Source organism: Triturus cristatus, chromosome 2_2 (genome assembly GCF_964204655.1).
Source record: "Triturus cristatus chromosome 2_2, aTriCri1.1, whole genome shotgun sequence".
In the NCBI taxonomy this organism is placed as follows: Eukaryota; Metazoa; Chordata; class Amphibia; order Caudata; family Salamandridae; genus Triturus; species Triturus cristatus.
The window spans coordinates 661,997,833-662,018,078 of NC_140582.1; the positions used below are offsets into that span (position 1 = coordinate 661,997,833).

The following is a 20,246-nucleotide window of genomic DNA, read 5'->3' on the forward strand; positions in this document are numbered from 1 at the left end:
CATCCACCTTCCATACATTTGCGCAACCCACACTTCAGTCCTCTCTGCATGCATCCATAATTCCATTCATCCATCAATTCATCTACCCAAAAAACAACACATCCATCCATCCAACTTTTTGACCCATTTTTCCCTTCGTCCATGTGTTTTTCCATCCATCAGTCAGTCCTCCCACCTGTCTGCCGATCAGTCCTGCCAACTGTGAGTTTCTTCTTGCATTTTATCTCCATCAGTCCTACCAACCTTCTATATGACTTTTGGTTTGGGATTGATGTAATTTTTCCTATGGTTAATTCCTTCCACCCTCTCCCCTCCCCTCCTTTCCCATGGTTCACCCTTAGAATCTTGAATGAAGGCTGCCTTAGAATGTTGATGAGGTGGACCTGTTATACGGTTTTCTTACTCCAGCAAGCAGAGGGTGCTTTCAGATCTTCTTAAATAAAGCTTTCAACTTACCTTTTCGTGTGACTCTTCACTACATTTTGGCGATGAGCGAAAGGGATGCTGTAACAGGGACAGCGCTGCACCCCCCCCCCCCCCTTGTTGATTTTCGACTTGCTGGATGTGTGCTTGAGATGGGAACGAATCGAGCAGAAGTGGACTCAATTTTTAATGGATGGTCTTTACAGGTGTCTTCTACAGGCATAGCGGTGAGGCAGTTTTGAAAGCTTAGGACATTTTAATGAATATTTTGGCAGTTTTTAATCTGTCACCCACTCGAAGGAAAAGGGAAGTATCAACACGTTTAGCTGCTCCTTACACATGTGTGAGGTGTTCGTCGAGGATTGGAGAGCAAGGGAAAGTACATCATTAAAAGCGTGCCGTCCACTTTTCGAAAATAGAGACGTTATGCCTACCAGCGGTTACGGAGTCTGAGCGGACCATCCTTTGGCATCTGGAGCATTGTGTAAGACGCATTTCTTTTGTTTTCCAGAGGATCGTAAGTCTGCTATACTTGACGGGCGAAAGGAACTGTCTCTGAGGAAGCGTCGTTACTTTTCACATCGTGGTGCACAAGTTCCCTAAGTAGAGTGGTGAACAAGAGTAAAGTCCTGATTCACGGGGACATTTTTGAGAGTGTGCCGTCCACTCTTCGACTTTGGAAATACCGTCCATCCCAGCGATAACGCAGCATTGGCGAACTGTTCTTTAGTTTCTGCAGCATTTGGTGAGACGTTTTTATAGTCAAGCGGGACTGCATCTTTGTTTACTTAACGCTTTGCAGGAACTGCTTCTGAGGTAAACTTCGATGCTTCCCTCATCACTGTGCGACCGTTTCCGCTCTATTGTTAAGACTGCTTGTTGGGTAATGGTAATCTAGTTTTTCATGGTAATAGAAAGCGGACTATTGCATACAAAGGGAACAATTTGATTTATTTAGTTACAACGTGTGTAGTTTCCATTATTACTGGATATTATTATATTTGTATTCAATTGAGAATGGTTATTAACCTTTTTCTCAACAGCTTTTCTTTATAAAGCCACGTTTACTTTCTTTATATTATTTTTGGTGCACTATTATACACTCTTGTTTTAGTCATGGCAGGTGCAGGTATGAGTCAGCCACCCCCCTTTTTAAATGAATTAGGTGAGCCAGAAATACCTTGGAGAAGGTGGGAAGGAATTTTTAAATCGTACCTGATAGCTATAGGAGGTGGTAATTTTTCAAATTTAAGGAAACAACACATTTTATTGCACAATCTAGGAGTACAGGTAAGAAAAATGTATGAGGATATTACTGGAAGGTTTGTAGAGGATGAACCTGTGGAGGAGGAAGCTGGTGTTGATGTATATGAATATACGTTAAGGAAGTTAGAGGAAAACTTTAGAGTAAAAGTAAATGTAGTACTTGAAAGACATACATTTTTTAAAAGATGTCAAAAAAAGGATGAGAGGGTTTCTTCTTAAGTTGCTGTCCTGAGAGGCATGGCCGCCACTTGTGAGTTTGGCTAACAATTGGAAGTGTCCTGCTAGAAACATGTTATGTAGGAAATGTAACAAGAGGGGTCACTTTTCTAAAGTATGTAAAGCATTTAGCCCCAAAGTACATGTTGTTGAGAATCAGGTGGAAGAGGAAAGGGAGGATAAGGTATTTGTTTTTCAAATTGAGGAAGGGTGCACGGAGGAAAAAATTCAGTATCCCACATGTGAGATTGGACTAGATGATGAAAAATTCACTGTGTATGTGGACTCATGTTATCCTTTTACCCTAATAGATAAGAGCATGTTTGATGAGAAATTCTCTAGACACAACATACATTTGGAAAAAGCTGATATAAGTCCGTCAGGGTACAACAGAGAACCAATACCCTTGGAAGGAATGGTGAGAATGAGAATTTCATTTACGGACAGATACACTGTAGGGAAGGTGTACATTACCAAGAAAGGTTCGAATCTTTTCGGATGGAAACATCAAAAAGATTTAGGGATTACACTGGACCCTAATGATCTTGAACAAGTTCTATTAATTGATCCCCCAGTAATTGGTGACAATCTTACCAAAGATTTTCCTGATGTTTTTACTGAACAATTGGGTTTGTTGAAAAACTATATGCACAAAATTGTCCTAAAAGATGGGGCTATCCTTGTGATACACAAAACACGTTCAATACCTTTGCTCATGAGAGAGCCATTAAGAGTAGAATTAGAGAAATTAGTCAGCCAAGGTGTCATTCAGGAAATTGAAAGTTCTGCATGGTTGGCGCCCATTGTTATCACAACCAAGGACAAAGGACAAAGCATTAGACTTTGTGTGGACTTAAGAACCTTAAATGCAAACATTGTTGTAGATAGACATCAATTACCGAGGATCCATGAGATGGTGAGCACGATTCAAGGAGCCAAGTTTTTTAGCGTGCTTGATCTTTCCTTGGCATACGATCAAATTAAATTACACCCGGATTCGCAACCATTGACAGCATTCACTACCCCGTTTGGCAACTATAAATCTTTAAGGATGCCTTTTGGGCTCGCGTCTGCTGCCTCTGCATTTCAAAGAGCTATGCAACATGTATTAAAAGATTGTCCTAAGACTATGGGCCTCATGTAGGTAAATAAATTTTACCGGTTCGTAAATACCGAGCCGTACCGAATCGGTAAATTAGAATCGGTAAGTTATATGTAGGTAAAAATTCGGTAACAGTTACCGATTCGGTAACAGTCGGTAAATACGAATCGGAAATCACCGAATCGGTAAATACCGAGGTGGTATTTACCGAATCGGTAAATACCGAGGTGGTATTTACCGAATCGGTAAATACCGAATCGGTATGTACGGATTCGGTAAATCAAATCACATGACTTGACGAAACAGCCAATCCAGTGCAACGACAGCCCACCCAACCAGGAAGTGCCCACACCCAGGCAGGTGTACATCATTAGCCGAAGTGGCCACACCCAGGCAGGTGTACATAATCAGCCGACCCTGGAGAGGCTTGGAGTGCAGAGGAGAGGCAGGGAGCCGTTGCATGTGCGAGCGGGTAAACGAACAGCATGTCCAGCCAGAGAACACAGAAAGACGGAGGGGAAAGGAGGAGGAAGCTGAAATTTAGCCCCAAGGAACTCCAGGTGCTGGTGGAGGAGGTGGTGAAGCAGCACCAGAAGCTGTTTGGAAGGCAATCCCTGCAAGTGCCTGAGGCTGAAAAGCGCAACATATGGCTGGCCATCCAGGCGCAGGTCAATGCTGTGGGAGTGACCCACAGGGACATTGAGGTCCTCAAAAAGCGCTGGTATGACCTCAGGATTGTAACCAAGAGGAAGATGGGCGACATCCAGAAGGAGGCCAGCCAGACCGGAGGTGGAACCAACAGGGCACCTGCCCTCACCGAACTGGAGGAGCTGGTGGCGGCCACAATCGAGCAAGAGAGCGTTGTGGGTCTTGGGGACGCCGACAGCTCTGCCAGAGCCGCAACACACCAAGGTAAGACGAAAGCACAGCAGTGTTGCCCCCCCTACCCCTATCCCACATCCCCCATTGTGAAACGAGAATCACACTGCAGTCCACACGTGTCAGTGCAGACAGGCAATGCATTCCGGGAGATGTAGTCAGGGCAACACTAACCATGACGTAAATGTTACAGGGCAACAAGGCATGTCACGCACTCGAGGCACAAGGAGACAGGGGACATATTGGAATGTGAAATGATTTATTGTGACGCTTGCAATGCAGCCCTTCGGGGACACTGAGCCAATGTTGTATTTCTGTCCACAGATGTGACACCATGCAGGACAGGGCATGCTGCAGGAGAGACGGCACACCGGCCACATAAATCACCTCTAGCCAGCACAAGTGCAGACCAGGGAGCAGGCCCACTGGCAGCCGCACCACCAACACAGCCAGCCTCGCCGCACACAGAGCCAGCATCACCTCACCGAGAGCCAGCATCACCACCACCAGAGCCAGCATCGCCACTCATGTTCGATTCACCGGCCACATCTCCGCTTGCAGGTGTGAGAATGAGGAGGTGTCCAGCAGCCAGGCTACGAGCCTTAGACACCTCGTCAGATGACAGCATGGGCCCAGAAGACCGCACCGGGCCCCAGGAAGGGAGCCATGCCACTGTGCCCCACACCTCACAGGCAGCACAGACGAAAGCAAGAGGGCGCCGCAGGTCGCGTGTCCAGAGTCCACCAGCACCCACTGACGGCCATGGTGTCTTCTTGGGGCTCGAGGGCCAAATGTTGAAGCAACAGCGCCTGCAATCAAAGGCAGTCATGTCAGTCCAGAGGCACATGCGGGTGATGAAGACGACATTAGTCAACATGGACACTAACATTAGCGGCATGGCTGCGGGCATTCGGGACATGTCCCAGTCAATCCAGCAGTTGTGCAGCAAATTAGATGCTGACATCGAAGCACGGCGCCGGGAACGCCAGAGACGGGACACCACCAGCAGGGCACTCAACCGTCTGGCAACTGCGACTTCTCTGCTGTGCCGGCGCTCTGTGACGATGCAGGAGGGCCTAACACAGTGCTGCAGCGACCTGTCTCGGGGGATGGTGCAGGTGACAAGTGCACTAGGGGTGCTATTGACTAGTCAGGCGTCGACAACTGCTGCAGGGGATGCTGCGGAGAGCATCGACACCAGCAGCAGCATCACACCCCCCGTCCCAGAAGCACGCAGGAGCAGCAGGCGGCTTGGGGTTGGCTCTAGTGAGGATGCACAGGCCGTGCAATCCACCACTGCAGCGCGTATGCGCAAACATTGATGTGGCCCTGCTTAGCCACTTCCCATTGGGTGACGTAACCCTGGACATACTCCTTGTATAGATGGTATATTGCCAGATTGGCCTGTTCATGTGTTCATGGCGTGGTGCCACATTAAAACTACGTCAGGACTTCTCACAACTCGCTGTGTCCCCTTACTTACTCAGAAATAGTTGCATGTGATCACTGCCCGTCTCTCTCTCCCATCGATTGCAGTTGGCACTCTAGCTGCGTTGCCCTCTGGCTGGCCTGACTCATCCTCGTTGTCCTCAAAATATGTCAGTTCCACATCTGTACCTTTTTTCGTGGCAAGGTTGTGCAGCATTGCACAAGTGGCAATAATCTTGCAGCAGGTGATGGGTTTGTACTGGCGTGCGCCTCCGCTCTTGTGGAGGCAGCGGAACCTGCTCTTCAGTAGTCCAAACGTGCGCTCCACCACATTGCGTGTTGTTTTGTGTGCCACGTTGTATCGTCTCTCACTCTGGGTTGCTGGGTGTAGGTAGGGAGTGAGGATGAATGACCGGCATGCATATGCACTGTCGCCTGGATGAGTAAAAGGGAACCATCAGTAACAAGCCTCTATACACTATGATTTGCAGGTTTCAAGGGGCGTCACTGTTACTTACCTAGCAGGTATCCCTCTCCGAATTCTCCGGCACTCAGTCGTGTGTAGATCCCACTATTCTGGAAGATGTAAGAGTCGTGGGTGCTCCCCGGAAACTTTGCAACTATATCTGTGATGATGTTCCCTGCATCACAGATCACCTGCACATTGATGGAGTGGGTGGACTTCCTGTTCCTGTAGATGTGCTCTGTATCAGCTGGAGGACAGATTGGGATGTGTGTACCATCAATACAGCCGATGACATGGGGGAACTGTGCCATGTGATAAAAGTCAGTTTTTGTTTTCTGCAGTGCAGCCTGTGTGTTCGGGAAGCTTATGTAGTGGTGCATTCTCTGCATCATGGCATCCAGGAACTTCATGAAGAAACGTGACAGGCAACTCTGGGATACCCCACCCACCGCAGCTATCACCACCTGATAACTGCCGGATGCCAACAGATGTAGGCTGCAGAGCACCTGCACATGTGGGGGTATGGCGTGCGCCCTTCTTATTGGATGGTCCAGGAGTGGGTGTAGGTCCCTGATTAAGTCCATGATGGTTTCGGGGTCTAGCCTGTACCTCTCATGTATCTCTGCATCAGTCAGCTGGAATAGTGTGATGCGCTGTCTGTAGATTTGTTCCTCCCGTCGCCACACCCTCAGTCCTGCTGCCTGTAGACGTAGGCGCCTTGCAATGACGTACATAGCGGCCATGTTGTCCACGCTGTTGCATTTTGGGTTTGATTATATGCATTGTTGATGGTTACCACCTGCTTTCAATCCGTGTTAATTACCGACTCTTATTTACCGATTTTACTGGATTTCTTAATTACCGAGTGCTCCTACATGTCATTTTAGATTTTACCACTTCATATTTACCACTTCATGTTTACCGATTCGTTAATTATGTCTTCGGTAAATATGAATCGGTATTTTAGAATTCGGTAAATATGATTCGGTATTTACCGCCTCATATTTACCGAAAAGTCGTTTTTGGACTCCTACATCTCACTTGTCTGAATACCGGTCGGTAACGGCATATTTACCGAAAATCGGCCGTTACCGACCGGTATTTGGCTACCTACATGAGGCCCTATGTGTTTTCAGGATGATATTTTGATCTACGGTTCAAGTGAGACTGAACCCAACTCCAATGCAACTTTGGTTCTCAAGAGATTAAGAGAAGTGGGGTTTACCACTAAAGCGAGCAAATGTAAAATAGGTGTCACCTCAGTCGACTACCTAGGTCACACAATTTCGGAAGAAGGCATAAAACCAAAAATTGATCTTGTAGATGCGGTGAGAAAAGCGCCTATCCCCAAGCGTAGAGATGACATATTGTCTTTTTTAGATTTAGCTGAATATATGGCTAAGTACATTAGAAATTTTGCAATGCTTTCACAACCTCTCAGAGATCTCATAAAGAAAAACAGCATGTTCATTTGGGGTAATGATCAAATGGAAGCGTTTGAGAGTATAAAGGAAGAGATAATTTCGGCCCCATTCATTGGAAATTTTGATGTAGGAAAGGACACCATCATCTCCACAGATGCAAGTGGTAGAGGTTATGGTGCCACCTTATCACAAAGAGTTGACAACAAGATAAAATTTGTGGCTTTTGCTTCCAGAACTTTGTCCAAAGCTGAAACAAACTATTCAACAGTGGAAAAAGAAGCGTTAGCCGTGTATTGGGCAATAAAACACTTCAGATTCTATGTGTGGGGTGTACCTTTTAAAGTATGCACAGATCACAAACCTCTACTGTCTTTGTTTACGAAAAAAGAAATGGAAAGCATGACTCCCCGCATTGCAAAATGGGAGCTGGGTCTTCCACGCTACAATTTTAAGATGGTGTATGTTCGTGGACATCTTAATAAAGTTGCAGACTTCTTATCTAGAGCACCCATCGAGAAAGATAATGTAGATGCTACTGGTATTGAGAGTGTGATGGAGGTTAGTCTTCCTGCTGTATCAAAAGCTCAAAGGGATCATCACATGGAAAGAGATGAGGTCAATGGCAAAGTGAAAAGATATGTCACCAATGGTTGGCCCAACAAATGTAAATGTCTTCCTGAAGAAATACAACTGTTTTGGAATGTAAGAGATGATCTGTCAATTGATGAAAATCTTCTCAAATCAGGGAAAATTGTTCCACCTAAAGGGATGAGAATCCCAATAATTGAGCTCACTCACGAGGGACATTTAGTGAGGAGTTTATGCAAAGCGAGATTAAGAGCAGAATATTGGTTCCCTGGCATGGATCATTTAATGGAAGATAAGGTTAAGGAGTGTTATGCCTGTGGTTTGAGTGATAAATCAAGAAGCACAAGACATACCCCTCTCATACCTGTAGAAGTTCCCAAGTTTCCTTGGGACAAGCTGGGTTTTGACATTTCAGGCCCAATACCTGCTAGGGGACCGCAGGATTGGTACCTGTTAGTGCTCATCGACTACTACTCGGACTGGATCACATATAAATTTGTGAATCATATCAACACGAAAAGTCTTATTGTGTTTCTGAGTGAAGTATTTTCTAAAGAAGGTATTCCCTCCACCATAATTACGGACAATGGTGTCCAGTTGGTCTCGGAGAAAATGAAAGAGTTTTTAAAAGACATGTCCATTACCCACATTAGAACTCCTTTGTATTGTCTGAAAGCAAATGGTAAAGTTGAGAGGGCAAATCGTATGTTAAAGGAGTGTATCCAACTTGTTGTAAAATCAGGAAAGCACATTGAGTCTGCAATAAGAGACATGCTGTGTTCGTACCATACCGCACCCAGTCTCACCACCGGTCATTCTCCCTTTGAGTTGCTTAGGGGGAGACAGGCGGGATCAAAGTTGTCTCCCAACTGGTTTTGCCCGAAAGATAAGGTAATAATCAATCAGGAAGAATACTGTGCGAGTGTGGAATCCAAACAAAAGAGGTACAAGGAATAGTATGACAAGGAATGGGGTGTGAAGGATAGATTTCTCAGACCAGGGCAAAAAGTTAACATAAGAAAACCTATTGGCATTGGTGGTAAAGGCGACAAATATTTTGCTCCTGAGAAAATAAGAGAGGTTAAGAAGAATGTGGTCATTATGGAAGATGGGAAAAAATGGAGCATGGATCGTGTAGCCATAAGCCCTGAAGTGAAAGGACCTAGAAAGGACAGTTTGCCCCTCGACTTTGGTGACGGGTCTAGAGACGCACAAGCGAGAAGAGGAATAAGATTTAGAAGTGCTCCTGATTGGCACAAAGATTACAAAGTAGGGTGAACTAGCCACATTTTTCATCTGTATATACATTTTTGTCTTCTGCGTAAGACACTATTTATGCTATTCTTCTGTTGTTTTATTGTACCTCATTCCCCTGCCTTCCCTCCCTTCCTTTCTTTTCCTTCAGGGAGGAAGATGTGTTGTAATTTTTCCTATGGTCTATTCCTTCCACCCCCTCCCCTCCTTTCCCATGGTTCACCCTTAGAATCTTGAATGAAGGCTGCCTTAGAATGTTGATGAGGTGGACCTGTTATACGTTTTTCTTACATCCACCGCTTTGCTTTCATCAATTTTGTTTTGAACTGAGTATCATTCTCTCCATGTGTATATGTGTTTTATATCATATTTTCAATTAATTGTCATTCATGTCACAATTTTTATATAAAAAAATGTATTAAATAAATGATTTTAAATACTTCAATTTGTTTCAGTTGCACTTGTGAATCCAATTCAATTGAAAGCATTCACCTCATATAGATATATACCTGGCAATTAATGGCATTTTTTCATTCATGGTTGTTATAATTTTTTCTAATCTTGTTTAATATTCACTACGTATAACAACCTCATTGGTTTTGTAGGGGTCCCCTTTTTTTCAAATATATACGTTTTTCTTACTCCAGCAAGCAGAGGGTGCTTTCAGATCTTCCTAAATCAAGCTTTCAACTTACCTTTTCGTGTGACTCTTCACTACAATTAATCATTGAAATCAAGAGGGCTTCATGAATGAAAGGTGATACAAGGAAATTATTTTTGGTCATTTTCTGAAGAAGAAAACGTATTTCTTATCTTCGGATTTTAGATGACTATTCTATATGACGTCATATAAAACAAAGGCAATTTTGGGGCTCACTCACTCAGCCAATCAACCATTGATGAGAAAGAAGTGAGCTAATTTGTCATAAAGTTCCCTAAATACACCGGTAAAATCGATGAAAAACTGACATTTTGTTGCATAAGTGCGCAGGTATAATCGATGTAAACTGGAAACATTTGTGTAAGATTTCACCAGTACTTTTGCAATCTACATAAATTGGTATAGTTGATGCAAAAATGCACCAGGACAGGTTTAATCTATTTAAACTAAAAATGTTGGGCTATAATTGCACCAGCATGCACGTAATCTATGCCTCTGTGGTTAGTTGTGTATCTGTCAATTAACTGAGCATTTATTTATTTTATGGGAAATTAAATGCATGACTAACCTGTCATATGTCATTTCAACAGCTTACAACACCTTACAACTACAAAGGAGAAGAGGGTTCTTAATCATACCTGTATTGTAGTTCTTGGTGCAGTAACGTAAGTCCTTTTCTTCTTTCAAAAGGAACTGTGGCAATGTGAGTCCATCGGCTATCTGTACAGGACCCTGCTCTTGCCATTCAAAAATGAGATCATTCATTGTATATCCAACTGCAAAAGAGGAAGCCCTTTTAAAATGTCTTCCAATAAATAAAGTGCTTTCTAAGTACTCAGAGACACAATAGTGCATTTTACAAGTACAAAAGTGAATGCAATATGATATTCTGTGTATCTGTTCACAAGCAAAGCATCAGTCAATCTCCAATAAATACACTGAGTTAGAAGCGAAATCCTCCAACAAATTAATGCTAAACAGTACAGAGATGCGGGTTAGATATCTGCATATTGTGCCATCATGGACACTCCCATGGTGGACTCCGAAGTGTAAGAACGTGTCCAGGTCAGAGATATATTTAGGTTTGTGGGTTCCAGTATCAAGCATTTCTGTAATTTGTGGAGCTGTGAGGAAAACAGATGGATGTTATCAAATGTTGGGAGGTAGATGTATGAGAGGGTTAATGTGTGGAGGGAATGATATTTGATAAGCAAGGACTCACAAAACTCCCTCTTTGCTAGCTAATGCCACATAACTTTTGATAATCTACTTTACACTTCTTAAATCTGGTAGTCACGGTCAAATGTGTGCCTAAGTAGGGAAAATATTTGACCTTTTTGAAAACCCTTTCATCTAATATATATGTGTGGGTAGAGGGCCTTTCAAATGAGCACTTGTGATAGTTTGTTGCAATTATTGTTGGCTGCTGAGTGTTATACCAGTTTTAAAGTCCCAAGGTGTAGGGGAAGTTCTATAATGACGCAGAAGGCAATTACTAAGGGATAAAGGTGGAAGAACATTCTGCTCACCGAGGGAAAAATGTTCTCCATTACACAAGGAGAAACAGAAACGTGAGCATTGGAATGTTGGAGTAGATCAATACCAGGTGTTATTGGCCCACAGCCACTCATTTCAGAAATGCTGTCTGTTATTCAGTGAAAAAGCCAGATATTGAGGTCCTTGCTCAATCGAGACAGAGAATGCCTGAGATGCATAGGAAAGGAGTTCCAGGTCCTTGCAGCGAGGTAGCAGAAGGATCTTCCTCCAGCGGTGGCCCTGTGGATCTGTGGGATGGTGACCAGGCCTGATGGGCGAGCGGAGATGTCTGGTGGGGGTGTGGAAGGAGAAGTGGTGGTTGGGTATGCGGATCCGGCATTGTGGAGGGCTTTGTAGGCGTGCATGATGTGCTTGTAGGTGACCCTTTTGTAGACTGGGAGCCATTGGAGGTCTCTCAGGTGGTCGGTGATGTAGCTGCAGTGAGGTATTTTCAGGATTGAGGATTTTGGATGTTTGGCAGCTTACTTTGGAGTTTTTTTGTGGTGCCGGCTTAGAGTGTGTTGCCATAGTTGAGTCTGCTGCTGACTAGTGCATGGGTGACTGTTTTCCTTTTCTCAGTGGGAATCCACTTGGGGATTTTTCAGAGCAGGCGAAGCTTGTGGAAGCAGGATGACGAGACAGCATTGATCTGATGGTTCATTGTAGGTGAGAAGTTCAGGATGATGCAGAGGTTTTGTGCATGGCCCATGGGTGTATTGGGGTTTCAAAGCTCTGCAGGCCACCACGACTCGTCCCAGACAGAGGGGTCGGGCCCATGATGAGGACATAAGTCTTGTCTGAGTTGAGCTTGGGCAGCTGTACTTCATCCAGGTGGCTACTGCCTTCATTCTGCTGTGGATGTTGTTCTTGGAGGCTGTGGGTTCGTCAGAGAGGGAAAGGATCAGCTGGGGGTCATCGGCATAAGTTGAGTCTGTGGTTGTTAATGTTGGTTGCAAGTGGGGCCATGTAGATGTTGAAAAGGTTGGGGGTCAGGGAGGAGCCCTATGGCACTCCGCAGCTGATTTATGTGGGATTTGAGAGAAAAGGTAGAAGTCTGACTCTCTGTGTAAGGTCTGTGAGAAAGGAGTGGATCCGGTCAAGGGCTTTGTTGTGGATGCAGACTTTGTGAAGTCTAGCTCAGAGGGTGTTGTGGGAGATGGTGTCGAAAGTGGCCAAGAGGTCCAAGAGGATGAAGGAGGTGGTTTTGCCTCTGTCAAGGAGGATGCTGGTGTTGTCTGTGGCGACGAGGAGATTGGTCCTGGTGCTATAGTCTCTTCTGAATCCAGATTGAGAGAGGTCAAGGATGTTATTTGATTCCATGAGCTCAGAGAGTTGGGTGTTGATGGCTTTCTCAAGGACTTTGGCTCGGAAGGGGAACAGTGAGCTGGGTCTGTAGTTATTGAGGTCCGTCGGGTTGGTAGATGGTTTCTTCAGTAGGGGATTGATCTTGGTGTGTTTCTAGTCTTCTCGGAAGCTGGTGGATTCGATGGAGCAGTTGATTGTGCAGCAGAGTTTGGGTGCAGTGCAGGCACAGGCTCTGTTGAATATGTGATGAGGTAGGGATCCGAGGGGGTTCCGGAGTGGATGCTCTTCATGAACTTGAGGGTATCGTTGGTGGTGAGGGAGGTCCAGTTGAGTAGGGCCTGCTGGGTTCTGGGTCCATTGGAAGTAGTGGTTTCACATGGGGTCAATGGGTTTTGGTTAGTGAACCTGTCATAGATCGCCTTGATCTTGCGATGGAAGTAGGTGGTAAGATTGTTGCAGAGGTCTTGGGAGGGGGGATGCCTGTCGTCTCCTTGCGGGGTTTGGTGAACTCTTTGACCAGAGTAGTTTCCTGTTGTGTGAGTTGGCATTGATACGTACTTGTATGTACGTTTTCTTAGTTGATTTGATGAGGTGGTGGTGTTTGGTAACTGTGGTTTGATAGTAGAAAATATTGCCCAAATAGGCTGAAGAAAAGAAACTGGTGTTTATAATCCCTTGTGAATCTCAACAGCATCTCTCTTCATTCTGATAGCTCCTATTGTCCATTCATGATACTTACTAGCAGGCCAATTTATGTGACGCAGTAGTAACTGACATAAAATGATGGCATGAGTTGTCTAAAGGGAGGGCAAAACCTACAAGAGCATTGCCCTCTCTCTGCCAAATGGCTTCACTTCATTTAGCAATGCAGAGGGAGATACAACCACGTTCTGCTTTCCTCTGCAGCTCCACATTTCATGGCACCTGCATACCAGTGACAACAGGAGCTGTGGTAGGAGAGGTGGGAACTTTTCACTGTTTTCCCTCAGCTACAACCTCTGTCTCTTTCACTCCTCTACACAACTTGGCACTTCCCAAAGACCAATAGATGTTCGGGGGACACAAAGGCTATGAATTAAAGCATTGCAAGGGTGACGGCAGCTTGCCAATACCAGTGTTCATGGTCCAATGCTACTTCTCTGCCTTTAATAGAGCTCTCAACAGCCCAATGTTTCACTAAACCCTTGGTTTACATTACTGTCAAAGGCATCAGTCAGCGACCTCTTGAAGCTGAGTCAATTATGTAACTTACTTTTACATTTCAAAGTAAGGTAAGATAGATTTGGAAGAGAGGAGATATGTTGCCAAGAAAGGCTGCCTGTATAGTGTGTGTGTGTGTGGTTAGAAGAAGTATTTTGATGAAAATTCTTCTAAGTTGTTTGCCTTTTTTTTATTTTCTATTTAGAATTGACTTTATGTGCCCTTTTCTATATAGGTTGCTTCATAGATTTGAACTAATTTTACTCAACTAATCATTCAAGAACATGTTTCGATTTGTAAATAAATATAATGTATCTTCATCAGTCTTGTTGTTTGGTGCTAGCTGGAGTTACGCTGAAATTAGAGGGTGTGATGGCCACCGAAGAAGGTAGCGTTCAAGTCACTGGGCTTCATGAGACTTTTTTTGAGGGATTACGCAGGTACTTCCTGAAACCAGTGAATAAAGGTAAAAAGCCCCCACTCAAGCGGCTATGTTGGTATGACGGTGATTGCAGAAGAGCCAGAGCTAATCTGGCTGTAGCCCTTTCCAGTGGTCATAAGACTTGTGTCCAAAAGGCCAGACAGTTTTATAAAAAATGTCTTGGCCAGGCAAAAAAGAAATGGGATGAACTTTATTGGCAAGACCTGAAGGGAGCAAGCTACGCCAGGGACTCTAGATTGTTCTGGAATGTTATTAAGTGGAACAGAGGAGGTCTGCCTGACAGACCATCAAATCATGTTACCCAAGAGGAGTGGTTAAAGTACTTTAAGCCTCAATACGCATGTAACCTCCCATATAATCCATCTGGGGCGATATCCCACGTTTTTTATCGCCAAGGTCCTTTTAGTACCAAAGACGCCTTAACAGCTTTGGGATCTGTAGCAACTGGGCGTGCCCCGGGATTAGACGGGGTTCCATCCGATGTCTTTCTCCACAATAAAACTTGTTGGAGCAAGTACATCGCATTAGTGGCTAACGCCGTGGCTGAAGGTGCCTCAGTTCCTAAATCATGGGGGGGTGCTGTCATAATCCCAGTTTTCAAGAAGGGAGATAAGGCACTTCCAGGAAACTACAGACCTATCAGTTTGATAGATACAATCCAGAAGATCATTGGGAGGATGGTCTTGAACTTGAAATTGGATTGGATTGAAGACAATAGGATTTTGTCCCCTTTTCAAGCTGGTTTTCGTAAATTAACTAGTACAGTGGACCAGGTTTTTCGTTTCGTTCAACTACACTGGAAGGTAGTTACCCTGGGGAAAGGTAGTCTCTACGTCGCTTTTGTGGACTTAAGAGCTGCCTTCGACCTAGTGCCCCGTTTGCGGTTGTGGTCAGTCCTTGAAAAGTTAGGGCTTCCTGCGGAAATCTTGACCTTGGTTATGAGGTTGCACGATTCTAATTTTGCCAAAATACAGTGGGGAGGTCCTGGTGATGTTACCTCTGAGTTCCGGTAGAGCGTGGTGTGCGCCAAGGCTGTACCATGGCCCCCACGCTCTTTTCTTTGTACATCAATGGGATAGTAGAACGCATGCTTAGTGTCAACATTGACGCTCCTAAGCTGGCTGGGGTTATTACCCCGATATTGATGTTTGCGGACGACACCCTTATTGTATCAAAAACTCTGAGTGGTCTGCAAAGAGCTTTGTTAGTGTTTGAAGACTTTTGTCTTGGACATGGTTTGGAGGTAAACGTTGCCAAGACTAAACTTATGGTTTTTAATTCACACCCAAGCTATAAAGCGAGAAAGTTTTTTATGAATGGACAACCGCTTGAAGTGGTCAAAAATTTCGTCTATCTAGGTATGGATGTAACAAATGACAACAAGTGGAGCAAGCACATTGAGATGACTGCCATGAAATTTAGGCAGATGTCGGGAGCCCTATCTAGTGAGCATAAAAAATATCTCACTAAACCAATTAAACCAGTGCTCCAAGTTTTTGAGGCCAAGGCTTTGAGTTCTGTGTTGTACGGGGCTGAGCTATGGGGTTTCGACGTGTTAACTTCTTTAACAGTAGTTGAAAATAAATTCTTCCGTAGTATAACTGGCCTCCCACAGAGTACACCTTTGGTTCCCTTAAGATATGATTTAGGCAGGAAGGCCATTAAGGACCAAGCCAAACTCCGTCCGGTTTTATACTGGCGGAAGCTTTGGACTACTCAGGAGCTTTCTCTATACGCCAAGGGTCTCATGGACGTTATAAAATCCGACATGTTCCATAAGATCGGATGGTAGAGGAATCTCCGTGAGTCCTTGATAGACCTGGGTCTGGAGGGGATGTGGAGTGACCCAGTGGCTGTCTTGTTCCCTTCAAAGAGATCCTTGAGAATGATTTATTGGGAACAGGTTGACTACCAAGTCGGTAGCAGAGCAAATCGCTCCAGGATGACCAGTTGGTACCTGGAGGCAAAAGTTACACCCGCTCTAGAACCCTACTGGGACTTGATTATCAAACCTGGTGACAGGAAACTTTACTTTCAGCTAAGAGCTGGTTCTCTACCACTTATGTCCCTTACAAGTAGGTGGTCCAGTGTAGGCGTGAAAACATGTCCTGCTTGTGGCTTGCAAGCTGAATCAATTGCCCACTTTCTGTTTGTTTGTCCTGCATATGCTATTCCAAGACGAGATTGGTTGTCCCCAATGTGCAAAACTTTTGGCACAAGGAGTAGTGCTATTGCTTTAAGAATTTTACGTACAAGCACCCTACCGATTATTTCCATCGCTTTAGCCAAATTCCTGGGCTGGGCATGGTTTTTAAGGAATAAAGCTCCCATGCAAACACCCGTAGTACCCCCTTGAGGTTTTGTATTGTTGGGTTGTGGGTCTTTTTTCCCTTTGCATTTCGACTCGACCCCTGTTTAATTGATATTTCCTTCCCTTTCTTTGCATTTGTAGTTTCTTATATACTATCTTATCTTCTAGTCTATTGATTTGTTTAATGCATTTTAACCTAAATTTCTTAAGTATTTATTGATGGATTTTATGTATTTTATAGGGTACATTAATAGTTGTTTCATTTTGTTTTCTTTGTTTGTGTCTTTTATGAACTTTTAAAATTCGAATAAAGACTATGATGATGGTGTTTACATTCAATGATTTTGTCACTGTTTCTGCAAACTTAATGTAGGACACGTTTCCTGCTGCTAACACTGAAATTATGATGAGTAGGTTCTCGGTGCCCATCAATGTATGGCTGATGTCACATTACCAGCACCCAACCCCAGACTTTCAAACTCACAGTGTGCCACAATGTGACACAAGATATTGCCTCCCTTCACACAGTCAACTGGTGATGAGCCAATATCACATGGTGACAGCCAAATCAAGCTGAAAACCACTGTAAACGGTGGACTTCCAGTCTGTTTTTTGAGGCTTTAATCTGCCGACATCCATTAAAGGATGTGAAAACACCCCAGGACGTCAGTATCAGCCTCAGTTGGCTTTTTCTTTTTTGGAGGAGGGGTCTTGAGGAGAAACAGGGGCTAAGGTGCCTCTTAGGTACATCTCGGCACGAGGACCCGCCTCCTCCAAGGCCCAGTCCCCTATTCATGCTATGTCATTGTTTTAGTTGGCAGGTCTGCAACCCTCATTTAGACCCCTTTCTCGCAGTGCACATGTGTGAAATAGGATGCAAATGACAAATGCTATTTCAGTGCATAAACTTTGCTATTTTTCAAAGATTAGTGTTTGACACACACCCCGCAGGAAGGTGCTTTTTGAAATGTGGGAGAAATACACAGGATTGAAAATATGTGAAATTACCTAATCCTCACAAATACTCAAATCATTTTATGATTCATTTGCAAATATATATAGCCCAGCTCTCCTCTCTTGGCGAGGCCAGCACTCCTCTCCTGGTCAGCCCAGCACTCCTCTCCTGGCTAGCCCAGCACTCCTCTCCTGGTCAGCCCAGCCCTCCTCTCATGGTCAGCCCAGCACTCCTCTCCTGGTCAGCCCAGCACTCCTCTCCTGGCTAGCCCAGCACTCCTCTCCTGGTCAGCCCAGCACTCCTCTCCTGGTCAGCCCAGCACACATCTCCATTCTATCTGTGTAGCTCATAAGGGGCATCTTTATGAGATTTGTCATGCAGTGCAGTGCAGCAAGCTACCTTACTGCACTGTGCTGCGTGAAAGAGAAAGGGAAGGAGTGTGCTGTATTAAAAGAATACAGCACATTCCTGCCCTTTCCGCTGTGATGGCGCCGTTTGGCTGCCTAGCACCAAGGAAGGCACCCAGGCATCACGCTGTTTGACAATGTACTTAAGTCAAATGGCTTTCTTTACACAAATGTGTATTTACAGGGAGAGAGGAGCACTTTTATGTTAGGTGGCTTCAGTATTTTAGGAGAGAGATATATTGTGATGGTCGACATCACCGTGGAAATGCAGCACTCTCACAATAAATGTGCCAAGCTAACAATAAATTGCCTATTTATCACTTCATTTATTGCTGCCTCCTACACACTGTTTTGCAGTCTGCCTTGAATGCTTCCCTTAAATATTTTCAAAGAATGCATCAATGGTAGAAGACAAAGATTCACATTAAATGCTTACTTCACACATGCAGACTAAGAGGTTAAAACAAGCACTGGCAAATACAATAGCTCAGGTCTGCAACTGTGTGCTTGTGGTAGTTTCGGTGGGCAAGTGAATAAATGGAAGAATGAATTTAGGAGTGCTTTAAATAGGAAACTGCTTCAGATATGAAGGGGTACTTCTCAGAAGAGTTTAATATATTTTATGGCAAAGTACTTCTCATCAGTTAATATGTACTCTGGGATCGTAAATACCTGCACTTTTATATTTCCATTTCAAGCATTGGGTGGATGAATGGATAGAAAGCTGAATGTCAAGCCAAGGATGATGAGTGCATAAATCAGATCTTTCGCCTTTGCCTTTATTTGCTCTGACCTTCGTACAGATCTATAAATATTTTTCCACTTCTTTAATTGTATAAATGCAATTTGTCAAATAGACTTTTACTGGTTTGAGTTTGCAAACGGTCGCTCAGATGGACAGCTGGAGATTTACATATATGGAAGGGGCCTTGACTGAAGATCTGCAACTCAGTAGCACAGAGAAGAGCCAGGAGGCAGATGAGACCTGCCTTGGTAGCATGAGTGAAACACAGGCCACTGCCACTCCTGTGGTCCGTGGGGTCCCCAACCCTTGAACAGTACGCTAACTCTTCGGGTGGGCCCTATTGAGTTTAGTGAATATTTATCAGATGTAACAGGTTCAAGGGACCCTCACCACATACTGCTGGGAGGGCATTATTTTTTGTTATGACACTGCCTGCCAGCCATGCCAATTCCACTGCTGGAAATAAAATCATAATTAAATCCAGACACTCTAGTGCTAATATGTTGGACTAGGCCCTTCTGCTGCCCTCTTGCCAGGGTGAAAATCACTGGATCTGCCTCTCTTGAATCCTGAACCCAGATAAACTCAAAGAGCTAGTTGGCTGGCCTTCTGATCTGAAGACTCAGGGACATATTAGGCTTCCAACAACCTTGCCTCTGCACCTATATTTTGCCATCTGTCAGTCTACCCTGCCAAGTGGTGTCATCCCAGTCCTGGACCTTTGAAAGTGGGATTAGGGTGCATACCAGTCTTTGTCGACGCAGCAGAACTGATGCAACTCCTTTGCTGCATGGCGCAACCCCAAGCAGAACTAACACATCTCTGCTTCTGCGTGGATTGAACCTGTCACAAAGACTTGCATCGCCACTGCAGCCCGCATCACCTTCAAAACCGCTGCTGCATGACCCATCCTCAGCAGGTCCCTGCATCCCTCATTGACGGCAGCCTCAACGACGATATCAGGCTTCCCATCGCAGCCTCGTAGCTCTTTGGAACCAACACATAGCACTGACTGCACCCTGCATCCATGATGCCGCACTTCGGATCACTAGCTGCCTCGACAGGATCCTCAATGATGATGCAGGCCCTCTCACCGCAAAATCGCCATATCTCAGAACCGATGCACTGGTTTGGTTGGGCAACGCATCTTCAGCGCAGATTCATGTAGCTCTCACTAAACCAGGATTAAAGATACTCCATTACGGTCAGCCTGAACCTGTGAGTCAGTCCCAGTCTGGCTCAACCAGATAGCCACAGTTGATGCTTTATGGCCCACGTATCAGATGAGAACACTTACATCCACCTGGAGCGAGACCCCACCATGGAAATCTCCACCACTTTGTCAGAAATTTTAAAGAAGACACTTCCTTTGAATGTATCAATAAGAACACCACTAAACAGTTTCTAACCACTGATGTTTCTCACAGACCGGAGAAGTATATCTTACCTAAGACACATAAACACCCAACAGATCCACCCTTTAGACCAATAGTACCAGCCTGCAGATCATAGCACAAACTACTTGGAAAACATTTGGACACCTTCTTTCAACCTTTTGTTCAAAAATGGAAGTCATACATACAAGACACCACTGCTTTCCAAAATTGCCATATCCAAATACTAGCAACTGACATCAAC

At 44.6% G+C, this 20,246-nt stretch overlaps 1 protein-coding gene across 2 annotated transcripts in view; it reads right to left on the reverse strand.

Annotated features, from left to right (window-relative positions):
• The window catches only part of GLRA3 (glycine receptor alpha 3), a 693,846-nt gene that overhangs the window by 94,213 nt on the left and 579,387 nt on the right, over positions 1-20,246 (reverse strand). For both annotated transcript variants that reach the window (XM_085641854.1, XM_085641855.1), the window contains one exon: positions 10,346-10,483. In XM_085641854.1, coding sequence (XP_085497980.1) covers positions 10,346-10,483 — 138 coding nt within the window. The remainder of the gene's footprint in view (positions 1-10,345; positions 10,484-20,246) is intronic.